Source organism: Stegostoma tigrinum, chromosome 16, assembly GCF_030684315.1.
Source record: "Stegostoma tigrinum isolate sSteTig4 chromosome 16, sSteTig4.hap1, whole genome shotgun sequence".
NCBI lineage: Eukaryota > Metazoa > Chordata > Chondrichthyes > Orectolobiformes > Stegostomatidae > Stegostoma > Stegostoma tigrinum.
Window position 1 is genome coordinate 780,686 of NC_081369.1, and position 24,747 is coordinate 805,432.

Sequence of the window (24,747 nt, forward strand, 5' to 3'; positions counted from 1 at the left end):
AATACAAAGCTTGTAGTCAGAGTGAAGCTAGGTATGTTTGAATAAAAGTAGATATTGCTCCATGAATGTCATTAAGTACTGCGTTGTTCACTTTGAATGGTTTCCAGGCTTGATAGTCATCCATTAAATCAACTGTGCATCAATGAACATCGTGAAGGGGCAACGTGAATCCACTAGTGCAAACTGGACACGAACACTGCGATTGCCAAGCAGGAAAATTAGTACAGCACCACCACCATTCCCCAGCACCTCCAAACTCCCACCCCGAAATGTTGAGCAAGTGTGTCCTGTTTAACAAGGCAGGACAGATTAAAAGCAGCAGCTAAGTCTGATACTACAATGTAACATTACTTCAACTGGAAAAACAGAAAGGAGTGGGTGGGAGGGGAGGGGGTCCTGGGTGGGATCCTTTACAAAGGGTTGGTGTGGACTCAATGGGCCAAATGACCTGTTTCCACACTGTTGGGATTTTATTATTCATTAGAGTAAAAGATAGATAGAAGCCGGAAGGTAGATTGAACATTACAGCACAGAACAGGCCCTTCGGCCCTCGATGTTGTGCCAACCTGTCATACCAATCTGAAGCCCATCAAACCTACACTATTCCACGTATGTCCATATGCTTATCCAATGACAACTTAAATGTACCTAAAGTTGGCGAATCTACTACCATTGCAGGCAAAGTGTTCCATTCCCTTACTACTCTCTGAGAAAAGAAACTACCTCTGACATCTGTCCTATATCTTTCACCCCTCAAATTTAAAGCTATGCCCACTCGTGCTCGCCGTTACCATCCTAGGAAAAAGGCTGTCCCTATCCACCCTATCTAACCCTCTGATTATTTTATATGTTTCAAAAAAGATGGCTGACTCATTGCTGTACTGTAGTAAATTGGACAGTCCAAAGCCACTCAGTGAGCTCTGTGTTATCAGTAAAAACATCTCACTCTGCAACGGCTGAGTGAAACTGAGACAGAGGGGTGCAGAGAGAGGAGGAGAGGGGGATGGAGGAAGATCAGTGCTGAACACTTTGCTCTATTGACAACTCTTGAAGCCTTGGCAATCTTCCTCACTGGGGGAAAAAAAAATCAAAAGGGTCATGATTCTGCAGCTGGCAACTTTATAAACATTCATGAAGAGAAGAGAAATTGGGGGAAGAGTGGGAGACGGGATTTTGATTAATACTGTCCTCTTCATCAAGACTGGAAGATATAAACTATGCATTAAAACTTAGAAGCAGGAGATGGCCCCACATCCTCTGAGCCTGCTCTGCTATTTAAGAGGAATGTGGCTGACCTGATGACTCCACATTCTCACCTACCCCGGACAACCTTTCACTCCCTTGCTCATCAACAATTTATCCACTTATCTTAAAAATATTCAAAATACTTTCTTTCCTCAAAAGATGATCGAAGCAGAGTCTAACATCAAAACTTTCAGCCCTCTGCCAGAAAAATATTCTTATCTATTTTAAATGTACAAACCCTTATGTTTAAACAGTGACCACTAGTTCTAAAATATTACACAAGTGAATAAATCCTCTCCACATCGGCACTGTCAAGTGCCCTCAGAATCTTATGTTTTCGAGTCAATTTCCCTTTTCACTCTTCTAAAGTTGCTAGGCTAGATGCAGTCATGTCCAACCTGCCCATTCCAGGTATTAGTCTAGAAAATGTTCTCTAAGCTGCCTCCAATGTATTTACATTCTTCCTTAAATGGGATGACCAAGATTGCACACACAACTCCACATGTGGCATCACCAATGTCTTGTATAACTGAAGGAAATGTAGCCATACATAAATAGCTATATATACACGTGGACTTTGTATATATTTGTGTAAGTATTTTTGTATTTAATTCCCTTCACGATTAATGACAATATGTTCTCTTTGCTTTCCAAAATACCTTCCATACCGGCACACTAACTGCTTGTGATTCACTCACGAGCTCAGCACTTTCTCAACTTTTTGTATCTGTCTGGCAAAGCAAAATGAAAACATAACACTTTCCCACATTATATTCCATTTGCCAGATACTTGCCTATTTACTTACTCTATTTATATATTTTTTGTAGCTTCCTCATGTCCTGTTCACAAGCTACTTCCCTTACTTAGCTTTGTGTTAAAGTCTGTATTCCCAAACTTGCTCTGAAAGGGGCAGTGTGTCCTTGGATTGAGGACTTCCCTTCGACAGGTCAACCATAGCTTCACAAAAGGCTAAACAGGCTCAAGGAGTTGAATGGCTTTCTCCTATTCCTAGAACTCTCGCCCATTTGTCTCATCTAATCCAGACAGCCAGCATATATCACACTATCAAATTATTATATTCTATTTGAAGATAATCAATTCACTTACAGCACAATATGCACACTAAAATCATAAAATACTTTCAGAATATTTAAAAATGTGAAGTCAGCCCACCCATCCAGTGCTCCTGAGGGGTACATCCCTGGGATGCTGATTGTGACGATAGTCCCGAGTTTGATGCTAAGGGAAATTACCTGTCTCTTAGATGTTGCTTTTAAGCACAGCTTTGTATAAATTGGTTGACGATGGTGATTACATTTTAAAAATACACAATGGTATGTAAAATGCCTCGAGTCATCCTGTTATCTGACACATCCTTCAACCTATATATGACACCAGATGCCCCTTATCCTAAACACACCACCTCCTGTCCCTTATGCAATATACAATACATTGCCCACTATGCATTACCTGGTACAATTTAGGGATTCATGATTTCACGTATTATTTCTAGGGACACACGAACATATCATACAGGTGAACAGTCCAGTGCAGCACCAAGGAGATGCCACACTGTTGGAGGTGCTGTTATTTAGATGAGACACAAAGCCTTGTCTACTTGCTTAGGTGAATGTAAAATATCCCCGGCACTACTCAAAGATGGTTCCTTGTAAGATCAAGGATGCAGAAGTAGGCAATAATAAAATCAAATGCTGGAGAAACTTAGCAGGTCTGATTGCATCTGTGGAGAGAGAAACCGAGTTAATGCTTGGAGTCCGTTAGGACACTTTTTTTTTAAGAAAATGGAGAGACAGGCCAGTATACAGTCTGCAGTTTACTGAAAGAATACAGGTTCACGCACTCAGCTCTCAGTCAGTGAGGATGCCTGGGTGGTAAACTCTTGGGATGGCAGCAAGATAACAGAGGGTGATATTGAGTGGGCACTCTGGAGGTAACATGGAGGAGCTGGAAGCTACTGACAAATATTCTAGACCAGCTGTGAATATTACCTCAAACCCAATCAGGTTGTGATGAGGAAGGTGTCACATGAGAGGAAAGCAAACTGAAAACAGGTATTAGAAAATATTTCTTATAAAGGTAAAATGATTTGAATAACATTGCACGACAATGATCAATTGGTTCGTGGTATGTTTATAATAGCTAGTTGGCACTAAATGTTCTTGTTATGGACTGTCCTTATCTCTAATCAAAATGTAATCTACGAGAACTAGCCACTATTCTGGCCCTCCCAGTTTTAGACAGTTCCAGCCTCAGCCAAATGAGACATGGGGAGCAGTGCAGTCTCTTCCTGTGTGTATCACAAGATTTACTAAATAGAAGCCAGATCCAAGAATACATAACTGGGGTTACATTCCTCCCCCTTGCTGCCTGTAGTATTCCTGGAACTACAACATAACTTATTTTCCAGCTCTTTCATCCAAGAAAAGCCTTCCGGCCAAACAGGAGGAATGAAGATGTCTGAACAATAAGAGGAATTGAAGACAAACAGCACTGGAGGCCACACAGGGGGAAGACTACTTGGTAGACTGAGAGACTCTGTGTTTATCGTGCATTTTGTCTCAGAGACAGGCACTAAACTCTTTATTACATACTGTTTGCAAGGTACTTGGAGGCTGTCTCCCCTCAAGATGGGCTGCACAAAATATGTCTTACACCGTCCAACCACTTAGATCTGTGGATAACAGCTCATTAAAGTGATGACAGCTTCTGTAATCTGTTACACCACAATTTTTTTTAAGATTAGATTCCCTACAGTGTGGAAACAGGCTTTTCGGCCCAACAAGTCCACATGAATAATGTTCAGTAAGATCTGTGTCAGCCAAATCGTAGGGAGACTGACTGGTGAGGATAGTGGGAGTTGAAAGCAGACAGCTAATGTGGAGGATCATGGCCAACTCTCACTCTGTGGAGTGTAGGTCCAATTTCTCTTCTTGGTGCAAGGCTGCTGTTGCTGACTTGTGTCCACACTCCTCCAGGCTGAATTTCCATTGCCAGGATGTGGGCATTGCTGACTAGGCTATTATCCATCCTTAATTATCCACAGTCAACCACACTGCTGTGGGTCTGGCATCATGCATTGACCAGACTAAGTAAGAATGACATTTCCTTCCCTAAAGGGCATCATGAACCAATCAAGAACAGTTTCACGGTCATGATGAGACCTTTAATTTCAGATATTTTAACTGAATTCAAACTCTATCATATTCAATAATGGGATTTGAAGCCAGGACCCCAGAACATCACCTGGGAATTTGAATGAATAGCTCAGTGAAAATACCACCAGGCATCACCTCTCCCAAAAAACATTTTTGTTGTGGAATCAAAAGATCGTGGGCTCAAGGCTCTAGACATTTGCACCCATATTCTACTGGCAGCCAATAAGGTACTGTAAAGCTGCCACACTGCCAGAGGTTGTGCTTTTCCAATGAATTTTTAAAGCAAGAACTTGCCAGTTACCCTCTTCAAATACAATAAAGGAGGCAACGCATTACATGTAGGAAGAAAGATATGTTGCGCGGAAACAGACATGCTCATGCCAACCAGATAACCCAAATTAATCTCATCCTATTTGCCAGCATATCCCTCTGAACTCTTCCTATTCAGACACCCCCATCTAGATGCCTTTTAAATGTTCTAATTGAACCAACCTTTACAACTTCCTCTGACAGTTCATTCCATACACACATTACCCTCCATGCCATTTTGGATAATGTGATAATTTCAGCATATGCAGAACTAACAATTATTGCAGGATTCAGCAAATAGCAAAACAAAATTTGTTAAACAATGACCAGACCTGTCAACAAATCAGATGAGACATAATGTGGTGAATAGAAAGACGAATCAGACGGTCAATCGCTAACATAGTAAGCTGTGAGCAAGGGCAGAGGGTTTCAGGTCAGTTTGAAGTATGTGGAGAATACATCGACCTGGGAGCACGGGACAGTGTAGCAAGAATCTTTCCAATTGGGACACAAAGCTTCACCCAGGGTATCCTGGCAAATGGGACTGTTTCAGCTCAACAGGGTCTCCAAGTCCACAGAGCAGATCAACATTCCAGGAGGAAGTCACACTTAGCGGACATGGAACAGGAGTAATTGACATAACTGGGGAAAGTGGCTTAGAACGGGGATAAGAATTAGAAAGGGATTAGAATATTTAGATTGTTAGAGATTGTAGGAACTGCCGATGCTGGAGAATCTGAGATAACATGGTGTTAAGCTGGATGAACACAGGAGGCCAAGCAACATCAGAGGAGCAGGAAAGCTGGACGTTTCGGGTCGGAACCCTTCTTCAGAAGAAGGGTCCTGACCCAAAACGTCCAGCTTCACACAGTGTTATCTCAGAACAGTTAGATTGTTGCTTTTCTACAGTGCAGACATGATGGGTCAAAGGGACTTTTTCTGTGCTGTAAATCTCTTATGACTAACTGGTAGCAATGCTTAAAATACATCCAGGATAGGGGCCATCTCTGACCCTGAAAATCTCCAAATGATTCAGGAAAATTCAGAGAACCAAACAGAGAAACACCATCTCCCATTCATTGAATGAAAGCAGCAGAGGAAGCACTCCTCCTGCATTTGAAATGGAGAAACCACATTCACTATCTCAGTAGTACCACATCTAAACAAACAGCTGGGGAGTTACTGGGGTGCCTGTTGCTGGAAGCCAGGGTGTAGCAAAGAGCCACCTCTTGCCTTTTCATTGATACAGGAATGTTATCTCCAGGATTCAGGATAGGAATACAGGCAGGGAGGGTGCGATTTGAGACAGAGAGAAAGCGAAGACGGAAGGAGGTGGCTGCAAGATGGTTTGAGAAAAGAGAAGGCCATCAGGTGAGATGGGGGAATGTCAAGAAGGCTGAGAGGGGACAGAGTTGGGGGGATGACAAGGACACTGAGGGGGTCGGGGAGAGAGGCAATGAGGCTACGAGGGTGAGGAAAAGAACAGCCCCATTAACTGCAACGTAAGATAACTGAAAATCACTGGGATAATGAGTGTCTTGTAAATGAAAATGCTATCTCTCATTTGAGCCACAATATTTACAAAAGATGCAGTGGATCCAAATGCAATGAACACTGAATTGTTCAATTTAGATTGGAAACACAAACAGGGTTGTAAATGCCTGCTTAAAATGATCCACCTTTATGCATGTGCAATGGAAACACATTAGCTGTTACCTCAGTGGTTTTTTAGTAAGTGCATTGAAGGTGATGGCTTTTCATGTCAAACTATGTGTTAGTAATATTGAAAATAAAGTTTGTAAACCTACACCTGTCATCGCTTACCAAATTTAAATACTGTGGTGTCTAAGAATTCAAAACTTTAGAGCTTTGTAGTATTAAATTTAATCTTGTCAATTGAGTTTGTCAATTACTGTAGATATTGATGCATGTTTCTAACTCTGCTTCTGTCACAGAACTCGACATGTCAACACAAATGTCAAATCTAGTATCACTAAATAGGATGGTGAGAACAAAAAAATTGTTCTCCAAACCATAACGCAAAACCCAAGTGAAACCCTTGAAAGGATGAATGGATCGTGCATGAATTAGTAAAGGATCAGAAGTTAATAATGGAACTAGAAGACAGTATTCAGAACAGTACTGAAATATCACCATGCTATCTTGATGCAAGTTTGCCTTCAACCAGGCATATCACTCCTATCAGAGAGATTGAGAGCAAGAAAAGAGAGCACAGGCAGCCTGATTAGCTATAGCCACAGGACAAAACCAAGTAAGTTTAATTATTTGGTGGTGAGAGAATTCCCTGCATTGAGCTTAAACTGAGGAAGGTATTGTCCTTTTGGCAGCGCATTACAGATAAGGAATAAGCAGAAAAGAAAGTAACGGTGTAAGTGACAGAGATCTCTAGCAGGAACTAAGTTGTAATACTGGAAATTCAAACTGGGCTTAGAAAGGGCTTCAGTCAAGACGTGAAGACATCACAGAATCATTGAATGAATCACAGAATCCATACAGTGTGTAATCAGGTCATTAGGCCCAACAAGTTGACACCACCCTTCCAAAGAGCATCCCACCGCAACTCATTCCCCTACCCCTGCATTTCCCCATGTCTAACCCACCTAACCTAAACATCGCTGGGCACTATGGGTAATTTAGCACGACCAATCCAGCTACCTTACACATCTTTATACTGTGGGAAGAAACCAGAGCACCCGGAAGAAACCCACGCAGACACTGGGAGAATATGCAAACTCCACACAGACTGGTGCCCGAGGGTGGTATCGAACCTGGGTCCCTGGCGCTGTGAGGCAGCAGTATTAACCGCTGAGCCACCGTGCCGCCCATGTCTATTGTCTTAAATAATAAGTTAGGGCAAGTGTAGGGGAGGCAATGGCCTAGTGGTATTATCGCTGGACTGTTAATCCTGAGACCCAGCTAATGTTCTGGGAATCTGGTTCGATTCCACCCTTGGGCACCAGTCTGTGTGGACTAGTCATCCAATGAATGAATAAAGAAAAAAAAGTTGCACGTTGAAGGAGGAAGTTGCCATTCTGTACTTCTGCTCTCACATCTTACCCTGTTGACAGATCAACAAAACAGACTTCTTAAAAATGAAACCAACACACCCCAATTTTACAGCCTCCCTAAAGTGCACTTGCAGGAAGTCCCTAGCTGCAAGTTCCCCTCATATCCATAGTCTCCCTACCAGGCACTCCATCACACACATTAGACAAAGAACTACAAAGACGACTCAGGCACCTAGTCAACAAGTCACCCCACTCTATCCACTCAGCCCAAGAATTCTTCAACTCCAAAGACATAAAGACAGATGACGAAGAGACAATGATATCACTGCCCTATTCACATCAACAGACATACCACTAGCAAGGGAAACCATAACACTGAACAAGAACACGATCCCAGTGAAACCATCACCAAGGACAACATGCTTAAACTATTGGTCCCAAGCCTGACCACTCACTTCATTTTCAACAGCCAAACATGCAAGCAAATCAACAGGGCACCCACGGGATCATCCATCTCCAGATTCACAGCAAAAGCAGTGATGCAAAGACTGGAAAGGACTGCCCTTCCGCAAATCCAACCGAAACTACGTAAATGACATCTTTGTCATCATTAAACAGACCAAATTAGAAGAGACACACAAACTTATAAACAACACCCTCACTGGAATAAGATTCACCAGACAGGAGGAGAAGAACAAACAGCTCCTATTCCTGGACATCATGATACAGCATAAGACAAATCAGGAACTGCAAATGAAGATACACTGAAAAGCCACACACAGAGCAGGTGCTGAACTTCAATAGTGACCATCCCAGCAGACACAAATGAAGCTGCATGCGAACACTATTTAAAAGGTCAACAACACACTGCAGCAACACAGAACTATGCCAAAACAAAGAAGAATACCTCTTCCAAGTGTTCAAGGACAATGGATATCCAAAGAACTGGGTCAGAAGATGCTTACAAGGACAGCATCAGAAAGATTCTAAGATAATAAAGTGTGAAGCTGGATGAACACAGCAGGCCAAGCAGCATCTTAGGAGCACAAAAGCTGATGTTTTGGGCCTAGAAGCTTCATCAGAGAACTCTCTGATGAAGGGTCGAGGCCCAAAACGTCAGCTTTTGTGCTCCTAAGATGCTGCTTGGCCTGCTGTGATCATCCAGCTTCATACTTTGTTATCTTGGATTCTCCAGCATCTACAGTCCCATCATCTCTGATCAGAAAGATTCTACATGCCCCGGCACATTCATCATACTACCCTACATCAGGAACACGTAGGAACTCATCGCAAGACTCCTACGACCACCGGGCACCACAGTGACACACAAGCCCACGTCAACCCTACGACAACTGCTCACCCGAAATAAAGACCCACTCCTTGCCATGGACAGGACCAACGTCATCTACATAATCCCCTGCAGAGACTGCGAGAAACACTACATCGGACAAACAGGAAGGAAATGAACAACAAGAGTGCATGAACACTAACTGGCTACAAAAAGACATGACCAATACTCACTCATCTCAATCCACGTGGGCAAGGAGAACCATGACTTCGACTAGGTCTATACCAAGATCGTGGGGCAGGCTAGAGAGACAAGCACGAGAATTCCTGGAAGCATGGCGCTCCACAAAGCATGCTATTAATAAATACATTGAACTCGACCCCATATGCATTCCATTACGAAGGAAAACCAGAAGCAAGACAATCCATCTCAACGGGCCCCAGAGTTTAAAAATCAGGCGGGAAAACACACTGATACTGCACTGAGGATGTTACCAAGCATGGTAATGAAACGTCTGCAAAACAACAAACCAGCTTGACGAGCCAACCAACCTCAACACCTTACCCTCCTTCCCAGAAGTGCAATTGGGTTCCCCTAGCTATCCCACCGGCCTGTGTATTTAAAGGATTATTCTCTGCCAACGCCACCTTGATGTCTCTATCAAAGACATCCTCCCTTTCCTTGCCAGCATTCTGAAGGGATTCTATTGAGACACCCTGGTCCACTTCCCTATCACCTCTAATACCTTGTCTCCTTCCTCTGCAATCCTAAAAGGTGTAAGACTTGCATTTCTTTCTCCTCAAAAGTCCTAAACACTCCCTCCAGGTGTTATCGTGACTTACTTGCGCATTGTTCAATCTAGTTTACAGTAATCACAACGTTGTCGCCACTAGACTGGGGAGACTAATCACAGGCTGGGTGACTGCAATCAGAGACCTCCACCCAGTCTGTGAGGTCACCCTGACCTTCCTGTCGCTTAAGAATATAATTTTCCAGTTCGCTCTCAGGCTCACATTTCTGATTGCGGTCAGCTGCACAAATCCAGTGAAGTCCAACATTAGGCCCATGAACAGCATCTCATCTTCTGCTTGGACACTTTCAGTCTCAGACTCAATATGAGACTGCAAGCTCTTGCTTCCTTTTCGATTCTGCTTTATCATGTGCTAGTCTTAATTTTGTTTTTCATGATTTTTCTTGTGGATGGAGTGATTTGTTATTCTGCCATTTACTTTCACTTTGGGCCAATGTTTTGCATATTTCCATTTGCACTGCCTTTGCCTTTTGTTTCATGACAATGTAATACCTTGAGGTTGTTGACTTGCTCGCTGAGCTGGCTGGTTTTTGTTCAGACATTTTGTCACTATGCTAGGTGATATCATCAGTGGAGCATCGATGAAGTGGTGCTATTCTACTCCACTTAGAATTTATATTGTCCAGTCCATTAGAGTGAATACTGTCATTTACAATTTAGATCTTTATGGGTTTGTGTAGGGAGTCCAATTCTATAACGTTTGTTGAACCATGCCTCTAGGAATTCCCATGTGCGTCTATATTTGGCTTGGGCAACTATGGTTACTTTGTCCCAGTTAAATTGGCGACCTTCATCGTCTGAATGTACAAATATTAAGGAGAATTCATCATACCATTTTGATGCCAGCTGACGTTCGTGCATTCCGGTGGCCAGTTTCCGTCCTGTCTGTCTGATGTAATGTTTGTGGCAGTCGTTGCATGTTATTTTGTAAACCAGGTTCTGCATGTTGTGGGAATGGGGTCTTCATCCTTGTAAGTATTTGTCGTTGCGTGGCTGTAGGCTTGTGGGCTACCATGCTTCCTGGTGGTCTTAGGAGTCTTGTTGTCAGTTCCGATATGTTCCTGACGTAGGGCAGTGTGGTCAGTGTGTTGGGTTGTACCGTGCCCTCCTGCTATTGTCTGTTATGTAGGCATCTGTGGATGAAGTTGCAGTGATATCCGTTTAAAGTGAGGATCTTGTATAACCGTTCTTCCTCTTCCCAGTGTAGTTCTGGGGTGTTGCGGTGTGTTCCGGCCCATTCAAATAGTGTCCTAATGCAGATTTGTCTGTGGATGTTGGGGTGATTGCTGTGGAAGTTGAGGATTTGATCTGAGTGGGTTGCTTTTCTGTATACTGTGGTTTGAAACTCCCTGTTGTCCATCGTTCTACTTTAACATCCTGAAACGGAAGTTGATTGTTGTTTTCTTCTTGCCTTGTGAATTTAATCTCTGTGAATACGCTGTTGATGAGGTGCTTGGTCTCTAATTTGTTGTGTTTAATAATGACAACAGCGTCATCTATGCACCAGATCCACAGTTTAGGCTGAATGTTTGGGAGGGTGGTGTGTTCTACTCTCTGCATGACTGCATCTGCAAGGAGTCCTGAGATGGGTGATTCCATTGGTGTACCGTTGATCTGTTTGTATTCTTGACCATTAAAGATGAAGCATGTGGTGAGGCAGCGGTCCAGTAATTTAAGTATGTTGTTGTTGTGGAGGAAGCTGCTGGTCTGCCTTGCTGTTTCCTCTAGTAATTTGGCCACTGTTTCTTTGGTTAGATTAGATTAGATTCCCTACAGTGTGGGAAAGGGCCCTTTAGCCCAACAAGTCCACACCTCCCCTCGGAGTATCCCACCCAGACCCATTGCCCTACAACCCACACACCTCTGAACACTATGGCAAATTTAGCATGGCCAATCCATCTAGCCCGCACATCTTTGGACTGTGGGAGGAAATCGGAGCACCCGGAGGAAACCCATGCAGGCACGGGGAGAATGTGCAAACTTCACACAGATAGCTGCCTAAGGCTGGAATTGAACCCGGGTCCCTGGCGCTGTGAGGCTGCAGTGCTAACCACTGAGCCGCCGAGCTAGTGGCATGTCAATTGATGTGAATAAAGCTGTGACGTCAAAGGGTACAATAATCCAGTCATTGCTAATTTTTATGTTCATGAGGGTATTGAGGAATTCTTGGGGTGAGTGATAGAATGGGGTAATCCATCTACTAGGTGTTTCAATCTCTGTGGTAGGTCCTTGGCCATTTTGTGTGACAGTGTGCTTGAAAGGGAAACAATGGGTCTGAGGAGGATGTCTGGTTTAGGTACTTTAGACTGCCCATAGAAGCAGGGGGTGTTTGTGCCTCTGGTTTCATTCTCATTAAGTCTGTCTTGGTTATCTGCCCTGCATTCATTAGTTGTTTCAATGTCTGGGTGATCCTATTACCTCCCTGTGGTTTTGATTCTATTGCCACCTGTTGGTAAGTGGTTTTATCTGCAAGCAATGTCTATGCTTTCTTAACATAGTCTGGTTTGTTCATAATGATGTCAAGCACCCTTTGTCTGCTGGCAGATTTATGATATTTTTGTCTTTCTGAGTTTGTTGAGTGCTTTTCTCTCTGCTGTGTTCAGGTTGTCGCCTTCATTCCTTCTGCGTAGTGTGCGGGATTGTAGTTTGCCGGATAGCTGCTTGTGTTTTGTCCGTGAGTTTGTCGTCTTTTAATGCATTCTCCGGAGCGACAATGAAGTCTGTTCTAGTTGCATCTTTGTTTCTAAATGTTAAAGCAGAATGATTCACATACGGGGAGTTCCAAACCTCAGTATACATAAAAGCAGAGATAATAGGAACTGCAGATGCTGGAGAATCTGAGATAACAAGGTGAAGCGCTGGATGAACACAGCAGGCCAAGCAGCATCAGAGGAGCAGGAAAGCTGACAGTGTGGGCCTAGACCCTTCTTCAGAAAATGCAGAAAATTTCTGAAAAAGGGTTTAGGCCTGAAACGTCAGCCGTCCTGCTCCTCTGACGATGCTTGGCCTGCTGCGTTCATCCAGCTCTACAACTTTTTATACAGAAAAGCAACCTGGACTGATCAAATCCTCACTTCCACTGCAACCACCCCAACATTCACAAACACAGCTGCATTAGTACACTATTTAAATAGGCCAGGGCACCCCAGAACGACTCAGGAAAGAGGACGAGCACCTATACAAAATCCTTGCTTTAAACGGATATCCTGACAACTTCACCCGCAGGTGCGTACTAAACAGGCAACAAACGGGAGAACACAGTCCACCATAACACACTGGCGTCGCTGCCCTACATCAAGAGCATATCAGGACTGACAACAAGATCCCTAAGACAACTAGGAATCATGGTGGCCCACACACTCTCAGCCACTGCTATGACAAACACTTAAGGATTAAAGACCCCATTCTCACAACATGCAGAATGAATGTGGTTTACAAAATACCATGCAACGACTGCCATAAACACTACATCGGACAGGAAGGAAACTAAGCATCAGAATACATGAACTAGTAGCAAAACGGTACGATGAACTCTCCTTAATATTTGCACATTCAGACAATGAAGGCCATCAATTGACTGGGGCGAAGTAACCATAGTGGCCCAAGCCAAACATAGACACACATGGGAATTTCTAGACGCATGGTTCTCCACCCATACTTCAATCAACAAACATATAGAATTGGACCCCATATACAAACCTATATCGATCAAAACTGGAAATGATACCATTCACCATAACGGACCAAATAGTATAAATTCCAAGCAGAGTAGAACAACACCACTTCCTTAGAGGTTCCACTGACAATGTCATTTAGCGTGGTGGCAAAACGTCTTAACAAAAACAAGCCAGCTTGGTGAGTAAATCAACAACCTCACCCAGAATCCGAGCTACAGAGGTTTGCCAAAACTTTAAATGTAACAACTTTCTTTAAATAAGGATAGGAGACAACAAGTGAAACTATAGAGCAATTAATATCTGTTATTTTAATGTCAACTATTTTAGACTATAGCGCAGCATTTAGAAATACATAACATGAAGAGGTGGTGGTAGTACAGCTTCAAAGAGGGGAAATCATTCCTGATAAATTTACTCGAATTCTTTGAGGAAGTAAACTAGAATGAGTGAAGGGGAAACAGTGGACATAATATATTTGGATTTTCAAAAGGCTTTTGATAAGGAACCACACACTAGATTACGGATTAAGAGCTCATGGCATTGGAAGCAGTTTACTAGCATGGATATATGATTGGCTAACTCGCAAAATATAGTTGGGAGAAGAGGAAACACTTTCAGATGGCAATGTGCAACTACTGGTGTGCCATAGGACGAATGCTAGGGCCACAGCTATTTACAATATAGTAATGACTTGGATAAAGAAAGTACATGCACTATAGCCAAGTTTGTAGATGACACAAAAATAGGTGGGAGTGCAAGTGGTGAGGACAACACAGCCTTCACAGGGATATAGACATGTTAAGTCAGTGAGCAAAAACTTGGCAGATGGAATATAATGTGGGAAAATGTGAGGTTATGCATGTTAATAAGACGGACACAGGAGTTGAGTATTACTTACATGATAAAAGCCTGCTGAAAGCAACAGACCAGGGGGATTTAGGAGGCCTCGTCCAGGAATCACAAAAAGCCAGAATCCAAGTTCAGTGAGTCATTAGGAAGGCAAATGGAATGTTAGCCTTCATTCCAAAGGGAACGGAGCATAAAAGTAGGGAGGTTTTGCTAAAATTATACAAGGCACAGCTGGAATACTGTGAACAATTTTGGGCCGCTTATGTAAGGAAAGATATACCGACATTGGAAGTAGTCCAAAGAAGGTTCAAACAGGTGTGGACAGACTGTCTTATGAGGAGAAGCTCGGTAGATTGGAGCTGTACTCACTGGAATTTGAAAAACAAGAGATTTATTGAAACATACAAGATTCTTGTCGAACTTGACAGGGTAAAAGTATGTCAAGGTTGTTTCTACTTGTGGGAGAGTCTAGGTCAGGGGAAAAAAATCTCAGAATAATCTGTGACATAGATGGCAGTTCTTCTCTTAGAGGGTCATCAATCTGTGGGGTGACAAAGGGCTGTTGAGGCTGTGCCATTAAGCATATTCAAGGCTGAGACAGACAAATTTTTAAGCAGTAAGAGAATCAAGGGTTACGGGGTAAAGGCAAGGAAGTGAAATTGAGGATGATAGATCAGCGATGATCTCATTGAATGGCTACATCTGTTTCTGTGTCTCACAGCCATCTTTATTAATTTATCAATCTCACCTTCTACTGTATTTCAGCCCTTCTCTTTTGTTATTCCTCACTCTCCCCCACCATCTTTCAACAGTATGAATTCTACCACATTTCTACTTCCAATCTGCTCTGAAGAAGTCATGTTTATCTTGAAACATGAACTCTGTTTCCCTCTCTATAGGTGCTGTCAGAACTGAGTTTCTCCAGCACTTTGTTTAATTTCAGGTTCTGGTATGTTCACTATTTTCTTTTTAAGAAGGAAGTTGCTGGACCTGCTTGCTGATAGAAATTAAGGCACGATAAGAGGCAATTGTCTAAAAAGTTATTGGATGTGGGCATCTTTGGCTAGTTCAGCATTTACTGTCAATTCTTAATTGCCAAGAGAGCAGTTAAGAGTCAACCACATTGAGTATGAAGTCACACGTAGGCCACATCAGGCAAGGATGGCAGGTTTCTTTCCCGAAAGAACATTACTAAAGCAGAAGGAGTTTTTTTTATGGCAATTGACAGTGGTTACAATTGTCCAGATTTTTACTAAACTCAAATTTCACTCTCATCTTGGTGGGATTTGACCCATTTCCCAGAAAATTAGCCTGGGATTCTGGATGACCAGTCCAGTGATATCTCCATTGCATCACCACTTCCTCTAAATATGGCGAACAGCATGCAAGAAACAAATTGAGGAATTCCATGGTCAGGTAAGTAGGATGTGAGGCAACTGAACTGTGACTAAAATGTATTACACCCAGATGAATTTGACAAATAAAACAGTGCAAGCAGTAGACACTTAAATACTAGATAGATAATGCACGGTTCAAATGCAGATGGTAAGAAGTAAAGACAATCATAAATGGTATGGGCTCCAGAGCAAATAATGATAGAAACACTGACAAAAGAAACTGACAGAAAATATAAGCAGCAAGGAAATTGGAAAGACTAAAAAAGGGGAGATAAAAGTATCATTGGCAACATAGAGGGACATGTTGAAGCATTTTCCAAAAGAAAAGCCAAAAAGGGCTTAGCAGACTTTGTACTCAATATCTAAGGAATAGTTCTTAAATGTTTGGCTCAGGTTTACGGAGGATGGAGCCAGTAAGGCACTAGGAAACTTGCCAGAGAAGTCGAGGATCAGCATTAAAATATTGAAACTAAAAGTAAGAAAATAGCCTGACTTCAAAAATATCCATCTCAGGCTGGTGTTCTGGCGAATATCTATTCTGTAACTAACCACTAAGATCTGAATAAGTAGCATTATGACAAGAATGTCACAATTAACACACGTCACAGTTGTCAGCTCTTGCTGTGCATTACAATAGTAACTGCACTTCAAGAATACTTAATTAGCTGAAAAGTGCTTAGGCATGGCTGATGTGGTAGTAGATACTAATCTGAATACAAGATTGTCCATCCTTCTCTATTTGGTTTGAGGGAAAATTGTAAAGACAGTAACTATAAATTTTCCAAAAAATGTTTGGAACTGGAAATCGTACCAAAAGGCTGACAGACAAGAATTGTTTGAAGAAGGGTTAAACAATATCTCAGGAAGTTACAGTCCATTTAGTCAACTTGATGAAATTTAAGTTAAGAACACCAGTAAATGTGAGTGAAAACTTGACATCTGGGGCTAATGCAAGGAATATGGGAAGCTTGTGCATGACTCACTGATTGAAATATTGGCAAAGAATCAATAAAATAAAGCAAATACAGATGTTGGATTTTCCTCAAGGACCTGCCAACTTTCAGGGTCATTGACGATATAACATTTTACATTAAAATACTATTACACAATACATACATTGGTACAGCACAGGAACAGACCCATCGTCTCTGTGCCGACTATGATGCCATTTTAAACTAATCCCATCTACCTGCAAATAGTCTACATCCCACCATTCTCTGCCTACTCATGTAGCTGTCTAAATGCCTCTTAAATGTTACCGTCATATGTGCTTCAATGACCTCCCCGCTCCATCATTAAAAAAGCCCATGGCTGATCTGATCATAAACTCATATGCACATTTCTTCCCAGCCCTATTAACTTTTTACTCCCTTTGTCAACAAGAATCAATCCAGTTCTGCCTTAAAAATATACTAAATTCTTCTGCAGAGAGTTCCAGAGACTCAACTTCTAGTAATAAAACACTCATCCGTTTTCAATGGGGAATATCTGATTTTCAAAAAGTGACCCCCTAATTCCAGATTCTCCCACAAGAAACACTTTTTCCTTATCTACCCTGTCAAGATTCCTCAGGAACTTATATATTTCATGCATGTCACGTCTTACTGTTTTAAACTTGAACTCTTAATAGCCCAGCCTGTTCAATCTTTCTTCATAAGACAACTAAATCCACATATTAGTGACAGGAACAATGGAGGAGTTTGGTTCGTGACAGAGAACAGGAGCTTGGGGAGACAGGGAATCTTTATGTTATGTTTAATGGGCCAGGCAGATGTGTTCAGGGCATGATGGGAACATCGGACTGGAATAATCTAGCTATTATGGAAACATAGCTCACACAGAGTCAAGTGCTGTTCAGGGTAGGTGGAAGAAATCAAATTTAACAAAGGAGGCAGGGAGGGACTGGAACCAGTGCAGGGTCGGGTTCAGGTTTTGGCAAGGGGGAAGCAAGGAGAGGGAAGAGGATTGGGTGGGGCTCACATCCCAATGGTAGTCAGGTCAGAGTCTGTCAGTTATTGAGTGTTGGGGGATGTAAAGTTTGGGGTGTATGAGCTAAGGAGCTCAGTGGGAATGAGGGACTGGTGGGAGGAAGACAAGTTGAACACTTACTCAGGCATTGGACAATTGGAAAATCCAGGCCAACGCCTTTTAAAATCTAGCTGGATTTAGGATTTAACTGAAATGTACTGTTTAAGTCATGATTTTGATAAAAGATAAACAAGCTGTCTGCTGGAAAGGACTTGAAAAGAATTAGTTAAGGAATTGGTCAAATCTGGTTTCTACAACTGGAAGAGAACTCAGAGTCCCCTTTCACAAAACTACAGTAGCAAGACACAAGACATAGAAGCAGAAAGATATCAGTGCTGTTCTACCATTTCAAATTATATCATGGCTGATCTGATAATCCTCAACTTCATGTTCCCTTTCTCCCATAACCTTGGATTCCCTTACTCTTTAAAAATCCTTCTATCTTAGCCTTGAATATATGAAATGAAAATAAAGAATTCCAGAAATTCACCACCCTCTGATGGAAGAAATTCTTCATCTCTGTTCTAAAATGGATGACCCTTTACTCTGAGATTATGTTCTGCTCCTAGACTCATCTACATGTAGCCTGTCAATCTCTCAATTTTGCTCACCGACAAGTTTCAATTGGGAGGGCATAGGTACCAACACTGGGAAAAGATGAAACTGGGTCAGTCTATAGCTGAACCGTAATGAGATCAGTGTTCTAGTCAGTTTGACAAATAGTGCAGAGAAAAAAAGGCTTTTAACTAGAGGGTTTAAGGGTTCAAATTTGTGAAGAATTGGTAAGTAAGTTAAATAGAGATGGAGAGGTGAGAAAAATAAGGGAAATGGTGATCACGGTGTGACAGAAATGAAACAAGCACACAAATCTAAGACTGAGAGACTAAGTAGGAGTAGAGATTCCAAAAATAATAAAAAAGACAGGACTAATGGATCTGGGCTTGATTGTGTGTAGAATTCGTTAAAAAAAAGATGAATCGACAGTGCAAATTGAAATAAATATACATGATTTGATAGCCTTGAGAGATATAGCTGCAAGAGGACAAAAACTGGGAAATGAACATTCAAGGCTATGTGAAATCTAGACGGGAAAGGAAGTGGGGAAAAGTTGGAAAGGTGGTTCTTTTAATTAAGGTTGGCATTGGTAGAATAAAGAAACAACTTTGTTCTAGAAGTCAGGATTTAGATTCAGTTTGGTCAGATAAAAGAATTAGTTAAGTTCTGAAGTCTCTTGTCATTCTTTAACAGCAACCACACTGTAGAATGGAATACACAAGACAAAATGATGGAGACTTGTGAGAAAGGTACGACATTAATCACAGAGTTATTGAGATGGACAGCATGGAAATAGACCCCTTGCCTTTTAAATGTTGCAGTTGTACCAATCTCCACCACTTCCATCAGCAGTTCATTCCATACACACAACACGCTCTGTGGAAAAGTTGCTGCTTAAGTGCCTTTTAAATCTCTCCCCTCTCACATCAAACTTCTGCTCTCTAAGTTTGGACTTTCACCCCCAGAGAAAAGACCTTGGCTATTTACCTTATCCATGCCACTCATGATTTTATAAAACCTCTATAAAGGTCAGCCTTCAGCCTTTGATGATCCAGGGAAAATTAGCACCAGTCTATTCAGCTTCTCCCGATAGCTCAAACCCCCAAACTTGGCAAAATACTTGTAAACTGCTTCTGAGCCCTTTCAAGTTTAACAACATCGTTCCTATAGCAGGGAGGCCAGAATTGAATGCAGTATTTCAACAGCAGACTAGCCAATGTCCTGCCCAGCCACAACATGCCCTCCCAACTGCAATATTCAATGCACTGACCAATAAAGGCAAGCATACCAAACACCTTCCACACTATCCTATCTACCTCTGACTGCATGTTCAAGGAACTATGGGCCTGCAATCCAACGTCTCTGTTTTCATGGGGGAGTTCAATCAATATATAGATTGGATGAATCAGACTAGCAAAGACAGCTCAGATAATACATTCAAGTAGTGTTTTTGGGACAGTTTCTTACAGCAGGGTATTCCACAGTGAACCAGAGAGAATATGCAATTAAGCAGTGTCTAGGCCCAAAATGTCAGCCTTCCTGCTCCTCTGATGCTGCTTGGCCTGCTGTGTTCATCCAGCTCTACAGTTTGTTATCTCAGAATATGCAATGCGACAGGATTCATTAATGACTTCAGAGTTAAGGCTAGAAAACAGTGATTATAATATGATTGAATTTCTGAATTAGCTTGAGGAAGAGTGAATCAAATTCTAGAGTCTACCAATCAGACTTCAATTGACAAACCAACGAGCACTCTTCCATCACTCAGCATGTTTTCTCCGTGAATTGGTATTTCTTGCAAACTGTCTTGATGACCACAAGACAAAAAGCTGCAAAAAGGTGTCTTTTTCCTCAAGTTCTGTACTGCCAAACAACTAGATTCAACAATAGTGAATGTTACTCCTCTACTCAAAAAAAGGATCAGAAGGAGACAGAAAATGGGCAACTATGGGCCAATTACATTAGATTAGATTCCCTACAGTGTAGAAACAGGCTCTTCAGCCCAACAAGTCCACACCGCCCCATTCCCCTATAACCCACACGCCCCTGAACACTACGGGCAATTTAGCATGGCCGATCCACCTAACCTGCACATCTTTGGACAGTGGGAGGAAACCGGAGCACCTGGAGGAAACCGTTGCAGACATGGGGAGAATGTGCAAACTCCACACAGACAGTCGCCCGAGGCTGGAATTGAACCTGGGTCCCTGGCGCTGTGAGGCTGCAGTGCTAACCAGTGAGCCACCATGCCGCCCCGAAGTAGTCTAACATCAATCAAAAGATGTAAGTTACAGCAGGACACTGATACAATCTTAATGCAATTAGGAACAGTCAACGTGGTTTTGTGAAATGGAAATCATGTTCAACTGATTTATTAGAATTGTTTAAGGAACAAACAAAAAAATAGAAGAAAGGGGAACCAGTGGACAGTCTGCACTTAGATTTCCAGTAGGCATTTGACACAGTGCCATAAAGATGCTAAGTGCCGAAGGCATTACAGCTGATGCTGCTTGCAGCCACTCCTGCTTGGACAGTATCACTCTTTCTTGTGAGTCCTGCGTCATTCTTACAACTACAGGTCTGCAACCATCCATCATCCACATATACCTCGGTCAGGGCCACTTTCTGAAGTCCTCAACATATCCTTTTGGATGATATCTTTACAGCTTTTCAGCTCTGATCAAACGGACAAAGTGCTAAAATCCTTTTCTGGTCGTCACCACCATTTCAGCCCTATAATACCCGTATCCAATCAACCTCGCCAATGACATAGCCAACATCAGAAGGGGCAGTCACCATGACACTTGCTGTTCAATCCATTTTACCCTGCCACACAACTCAACTTTGTTCTCCTGGTCCATTCAGTCCACATTCTGAGAGCAGTGCCCCCTTAACTTAACATCATGCCCCTCACTTGTGCACCAGCACCCTCCAACCCCAACCTCTGCATCCTCACAGAAACCTGATACTCTTACTCACACACTTCCTCGCTCAACTTGAGGATTTTGACCCTCAAATAACCCCATCTTCACCCATCAGACAACACAGCACCCTTGACCCTGACCATCGGCACTTCGTGAGTATGTACTGCTTCTGATTCTCTATGCCAATACCGGATTTCACAAAATGTAGTAAAGAGAATAATTTCCAAATACCAGCCCCAATACTCACCCACAACCATTAGCGTGAACTCAAATCCCCGTTTCACTGACTTGCGGTATACTTGATTTGGGAGATTTGCGAATCCAACATATCCCTCCAGAGAACGGGGATGCTGACAGAAAAAGAATAGAGAGTCTTCCCTCAGGCCAACATAAAAAATGGAAGACAAACCAGCTTCTCAAAATTAACATGGCTGATAGCCTCTATTGGAACAGGTCTGTCACTATATAACACAGGGGTACAGCCCTGGTGGGGAGTTGTCATCATTTTATAATATTGGGATACAGTGCTGGTGGGAACAGGACTGGCACTGTATAACACAGCACTGATGGGGTCAAAGCACATAAGAATGGGGCATGGTACTGGTGATAATAAATCTCTCATTGTACAACGTTGGCTGACTACGAGCTATACTGGTTTACCGAATGTGTGGGGTATGATAAGAGTCAGGTCAGACAGCATACTAGTGGGGTTAAAATTGTGGTCAGAGATAATTGGAACTGCAGATGTTGGAGAATCCAGGATAACAAAGTGTGAAGCTGGATGAACACAGCAGGCCAAGCAGCATCTTTGGAGCTCTCTGAAGAAGGGTCTTGGCCCGAAACGTCAGATTTTGGCTCCTAAGATGCTGCTTGGCCTGCTGTGTTCATCCAGCTTCACACTTTGTTATCCAGCATATTAGTGGGGACAGGTCTGTCACCGCGTAACAATGGGGCAGAGTACAGAAAGAAACAGATCTGTCTCTATATAACAATGGGGTACAGTACTGAATTTAGTGAGGAAGTCACCAGGTGTGTAGATGAGGCTAAGTCAGTTGTTGTAGTTTAACTTGTTCTCAGCAAAGTCTTTGACAAGGTCCAACATAAAAGCCTGACAAAGAAGGTCAAAGCACTTCAGATCCATGATAACTTGGCAAGATGAATCTAAATAGAAAATGCTGGAAAAGTTCAGCAAGTCTGGCAGCATTTGTGGAGAGAAACTAAAGTTAATGTTTTGGGTCAGAACTCGAGGAAGGGTCACTCAACCCGAAATGTTAACTCTGATTTCTCTCCACAGATATTGCTGGGTCTGCTGAGCTTTTCCAGCAATTTCTGTTATTGTTTCTGATATACAGCATCGGCAGTTTTTTCGGTTTTTATTAAGTTGTATCTAAAATCGGTCTGGTAACAGGTGACAGGATAGTGGTAGAAGACTGTTCAATGACAGGAGGCCGGTGTGTCCAGCTGTGTACCACGGGGATCAGTGCTGGGCCCCTTGTTAATATTCATTAAGGATGTAGATGAGAATGGGGGGTAGTGATAAGTAAGTGTGCAAATGACACAAATGATTGGCTGGGTGGTTGACAACAATGGAAAAGGTCTTGCATTAGAGGGGGAAATAGGCTGCTTGGTCAGATGGGTAGTTCAGTGTCAGATGGAATTTAAGCCTGATGAGTATAAAGTGGCGCACACTGTAAGGAGTACAAGACCAGGGAGTACTCAATGAATGGCATGACACTAGGGAACTCAGAGGAACAGAGGGATCTTGGGGTATTTGCAAAAGGTGCAGGGCAGGTCAGGTTAATAAGATAGTTAAGGCAAAGTTGTGGCATAACTTATAACTGCAAGGAGGTTATGTTAGAACTGTATAAGGTGTTGGGCACCTAATGAACAGGGTGGATAGAAAGCAGCTGCTCCCCTTAGTTGAATGGTCAAGAATAAGGGGGAATAATTTTAAGGAGAAAGCCAGGAGGTTTACTGGGAATTAGAGGAAAAGATTTCCCTCCAGGTGGTGGTGGGAATTGGGAATGAACTGCCTACAACAGTGGTAAAAACCTCCAAACATTTCAAAAAAGTACACAAATGAGCACTGGAAATATCTTAATATTCAAATCTATGGATCAAGTGCTGGAAAGTAGGACTAGTGTAGATTAAATGTCGATTCCATTGGTGCAGTCAATGGGCTGAAAGGCCTCTGCTGTAATCTATGATTCTATGATAGGGGCAGGTCTGTCAATAACACGTGAGTGCAGTACTGAAGGAGTGGGGACTATTGCTGTATAATTCTGGGGTATAGTGCTGTTGGGAATAGATATGTCATTGTTTAATACTGAGGGTGCAGTACTGGTGGGGACAGGTCTATCAGTACAGAACACAGTACGAGCTGAGGGGAAGGCAGGAGGGCCTTGTCACTATCATATTAGGGGTACAATTAATCAGGGGAACCTGTCTGCCACTGAATATCACTAGGGAACAGTAACGGTGGCAATAATCTGTCTGTGTTTATGATTGGGGCACAATAATGATGGAGACAGGATGGCCACTCTAACAGTCAGGGCCCAGGGCTGCCGCACACAGTCAGCCACTGTATAACAGTGAGGATCTGGTGCTGCATAGATAGTTGGTAAAACACTGGCGAAACAGCACAATGAAAACAATGCATTATGGCTCAACACTGAAAATATAGTGGTGATAGGGGCAGGTCTGCCACTGTATAACAGTGGAGTGGGGCGAGGATCTAGTTGAGAGTCCGGAATTGGGGTTGGGTCTGGATTCGGGAGTGATATCTGCGTAGGTCTGGCTCTGGGCGTGCAGTATGGGTCTGGCCCTGGACCTGGACCTGGACCTGGGCGTGCGGCGTGGGTCTGGCCCTGGACCTGGCTCTGGGCGTGCGGCGTGGGTCTGGCCCTGGACCCGGCCCCGGGCGTGCGGAGTGGGTCTGGCCCTGGCCCCGGCTCTGGCCCTGGGCGTGCGGCGTGGCCCTGAGCGTGCGGAGTGGGTCTGGCCCTGGCCCCGGCTCTGGCCCTGGGCGTGCGGCGTGGCCCTGGCCCTGGGCGTGCGGCGTGGCCCTGGCCCTGGCCCTGGCCCTGGCCCTGGGCGTGCGGCGTGGCCCTGGGCGTGCGGCGTGGCCCTGGGCGTGCGGCGTGGCCCTGGCCCTGGCCCTGGGCGTGCGGCGTGGCCCTGGCCCTGGGCGTGCGGCGTGGCCCTGGCCCTGGCACTGGGCGTGCGGCGAGGCCCTGGCCCTGGCCCTGGGCGTGCGGCGTGGCCCTGGGCGTGCGGCGTGGCCCTGGCCCTGGCCCTGGGCGTGCGGCGTGGCCCTGGCCCTGGCCCTGGGCGTGCGGCGTGGCCCTGGCCCGGGCCCTGGGCGTGCGGCGTGGCCCTGGCCCGGGCCCTGGGCGTGCGGCGTGGCCCTGGCCCGGGCCCTGGCCCTGGGCGTGCGGCGTGGCCCTGGCCCTGGCCCT

The 24,747-nt window shown here is 43.6% G+C and overlaps 1 protein-coding gene across 1 annotated transcript in view; it reads right to left on the bottom strand.

The window, feature by feature from the left end:
* Positions 1-24,747, bottom strand: part of LOC125459875 (septin-7-like) — a 67,627-nt gene that overhangs the window by 37,579 nt on the left and 5,301 nt on the right. Inside the window, exon 2 of the mRNA XM_048546848.2 lies at positions 21,537-21,639. Within this exon, the coding sequence (XP_048402805.1) occupies positions 21,537-21,639 (103 nt within the window). The remainder of the gene's footprint in view (positions 1-21,536; positions 21,640-24,747) is intronic.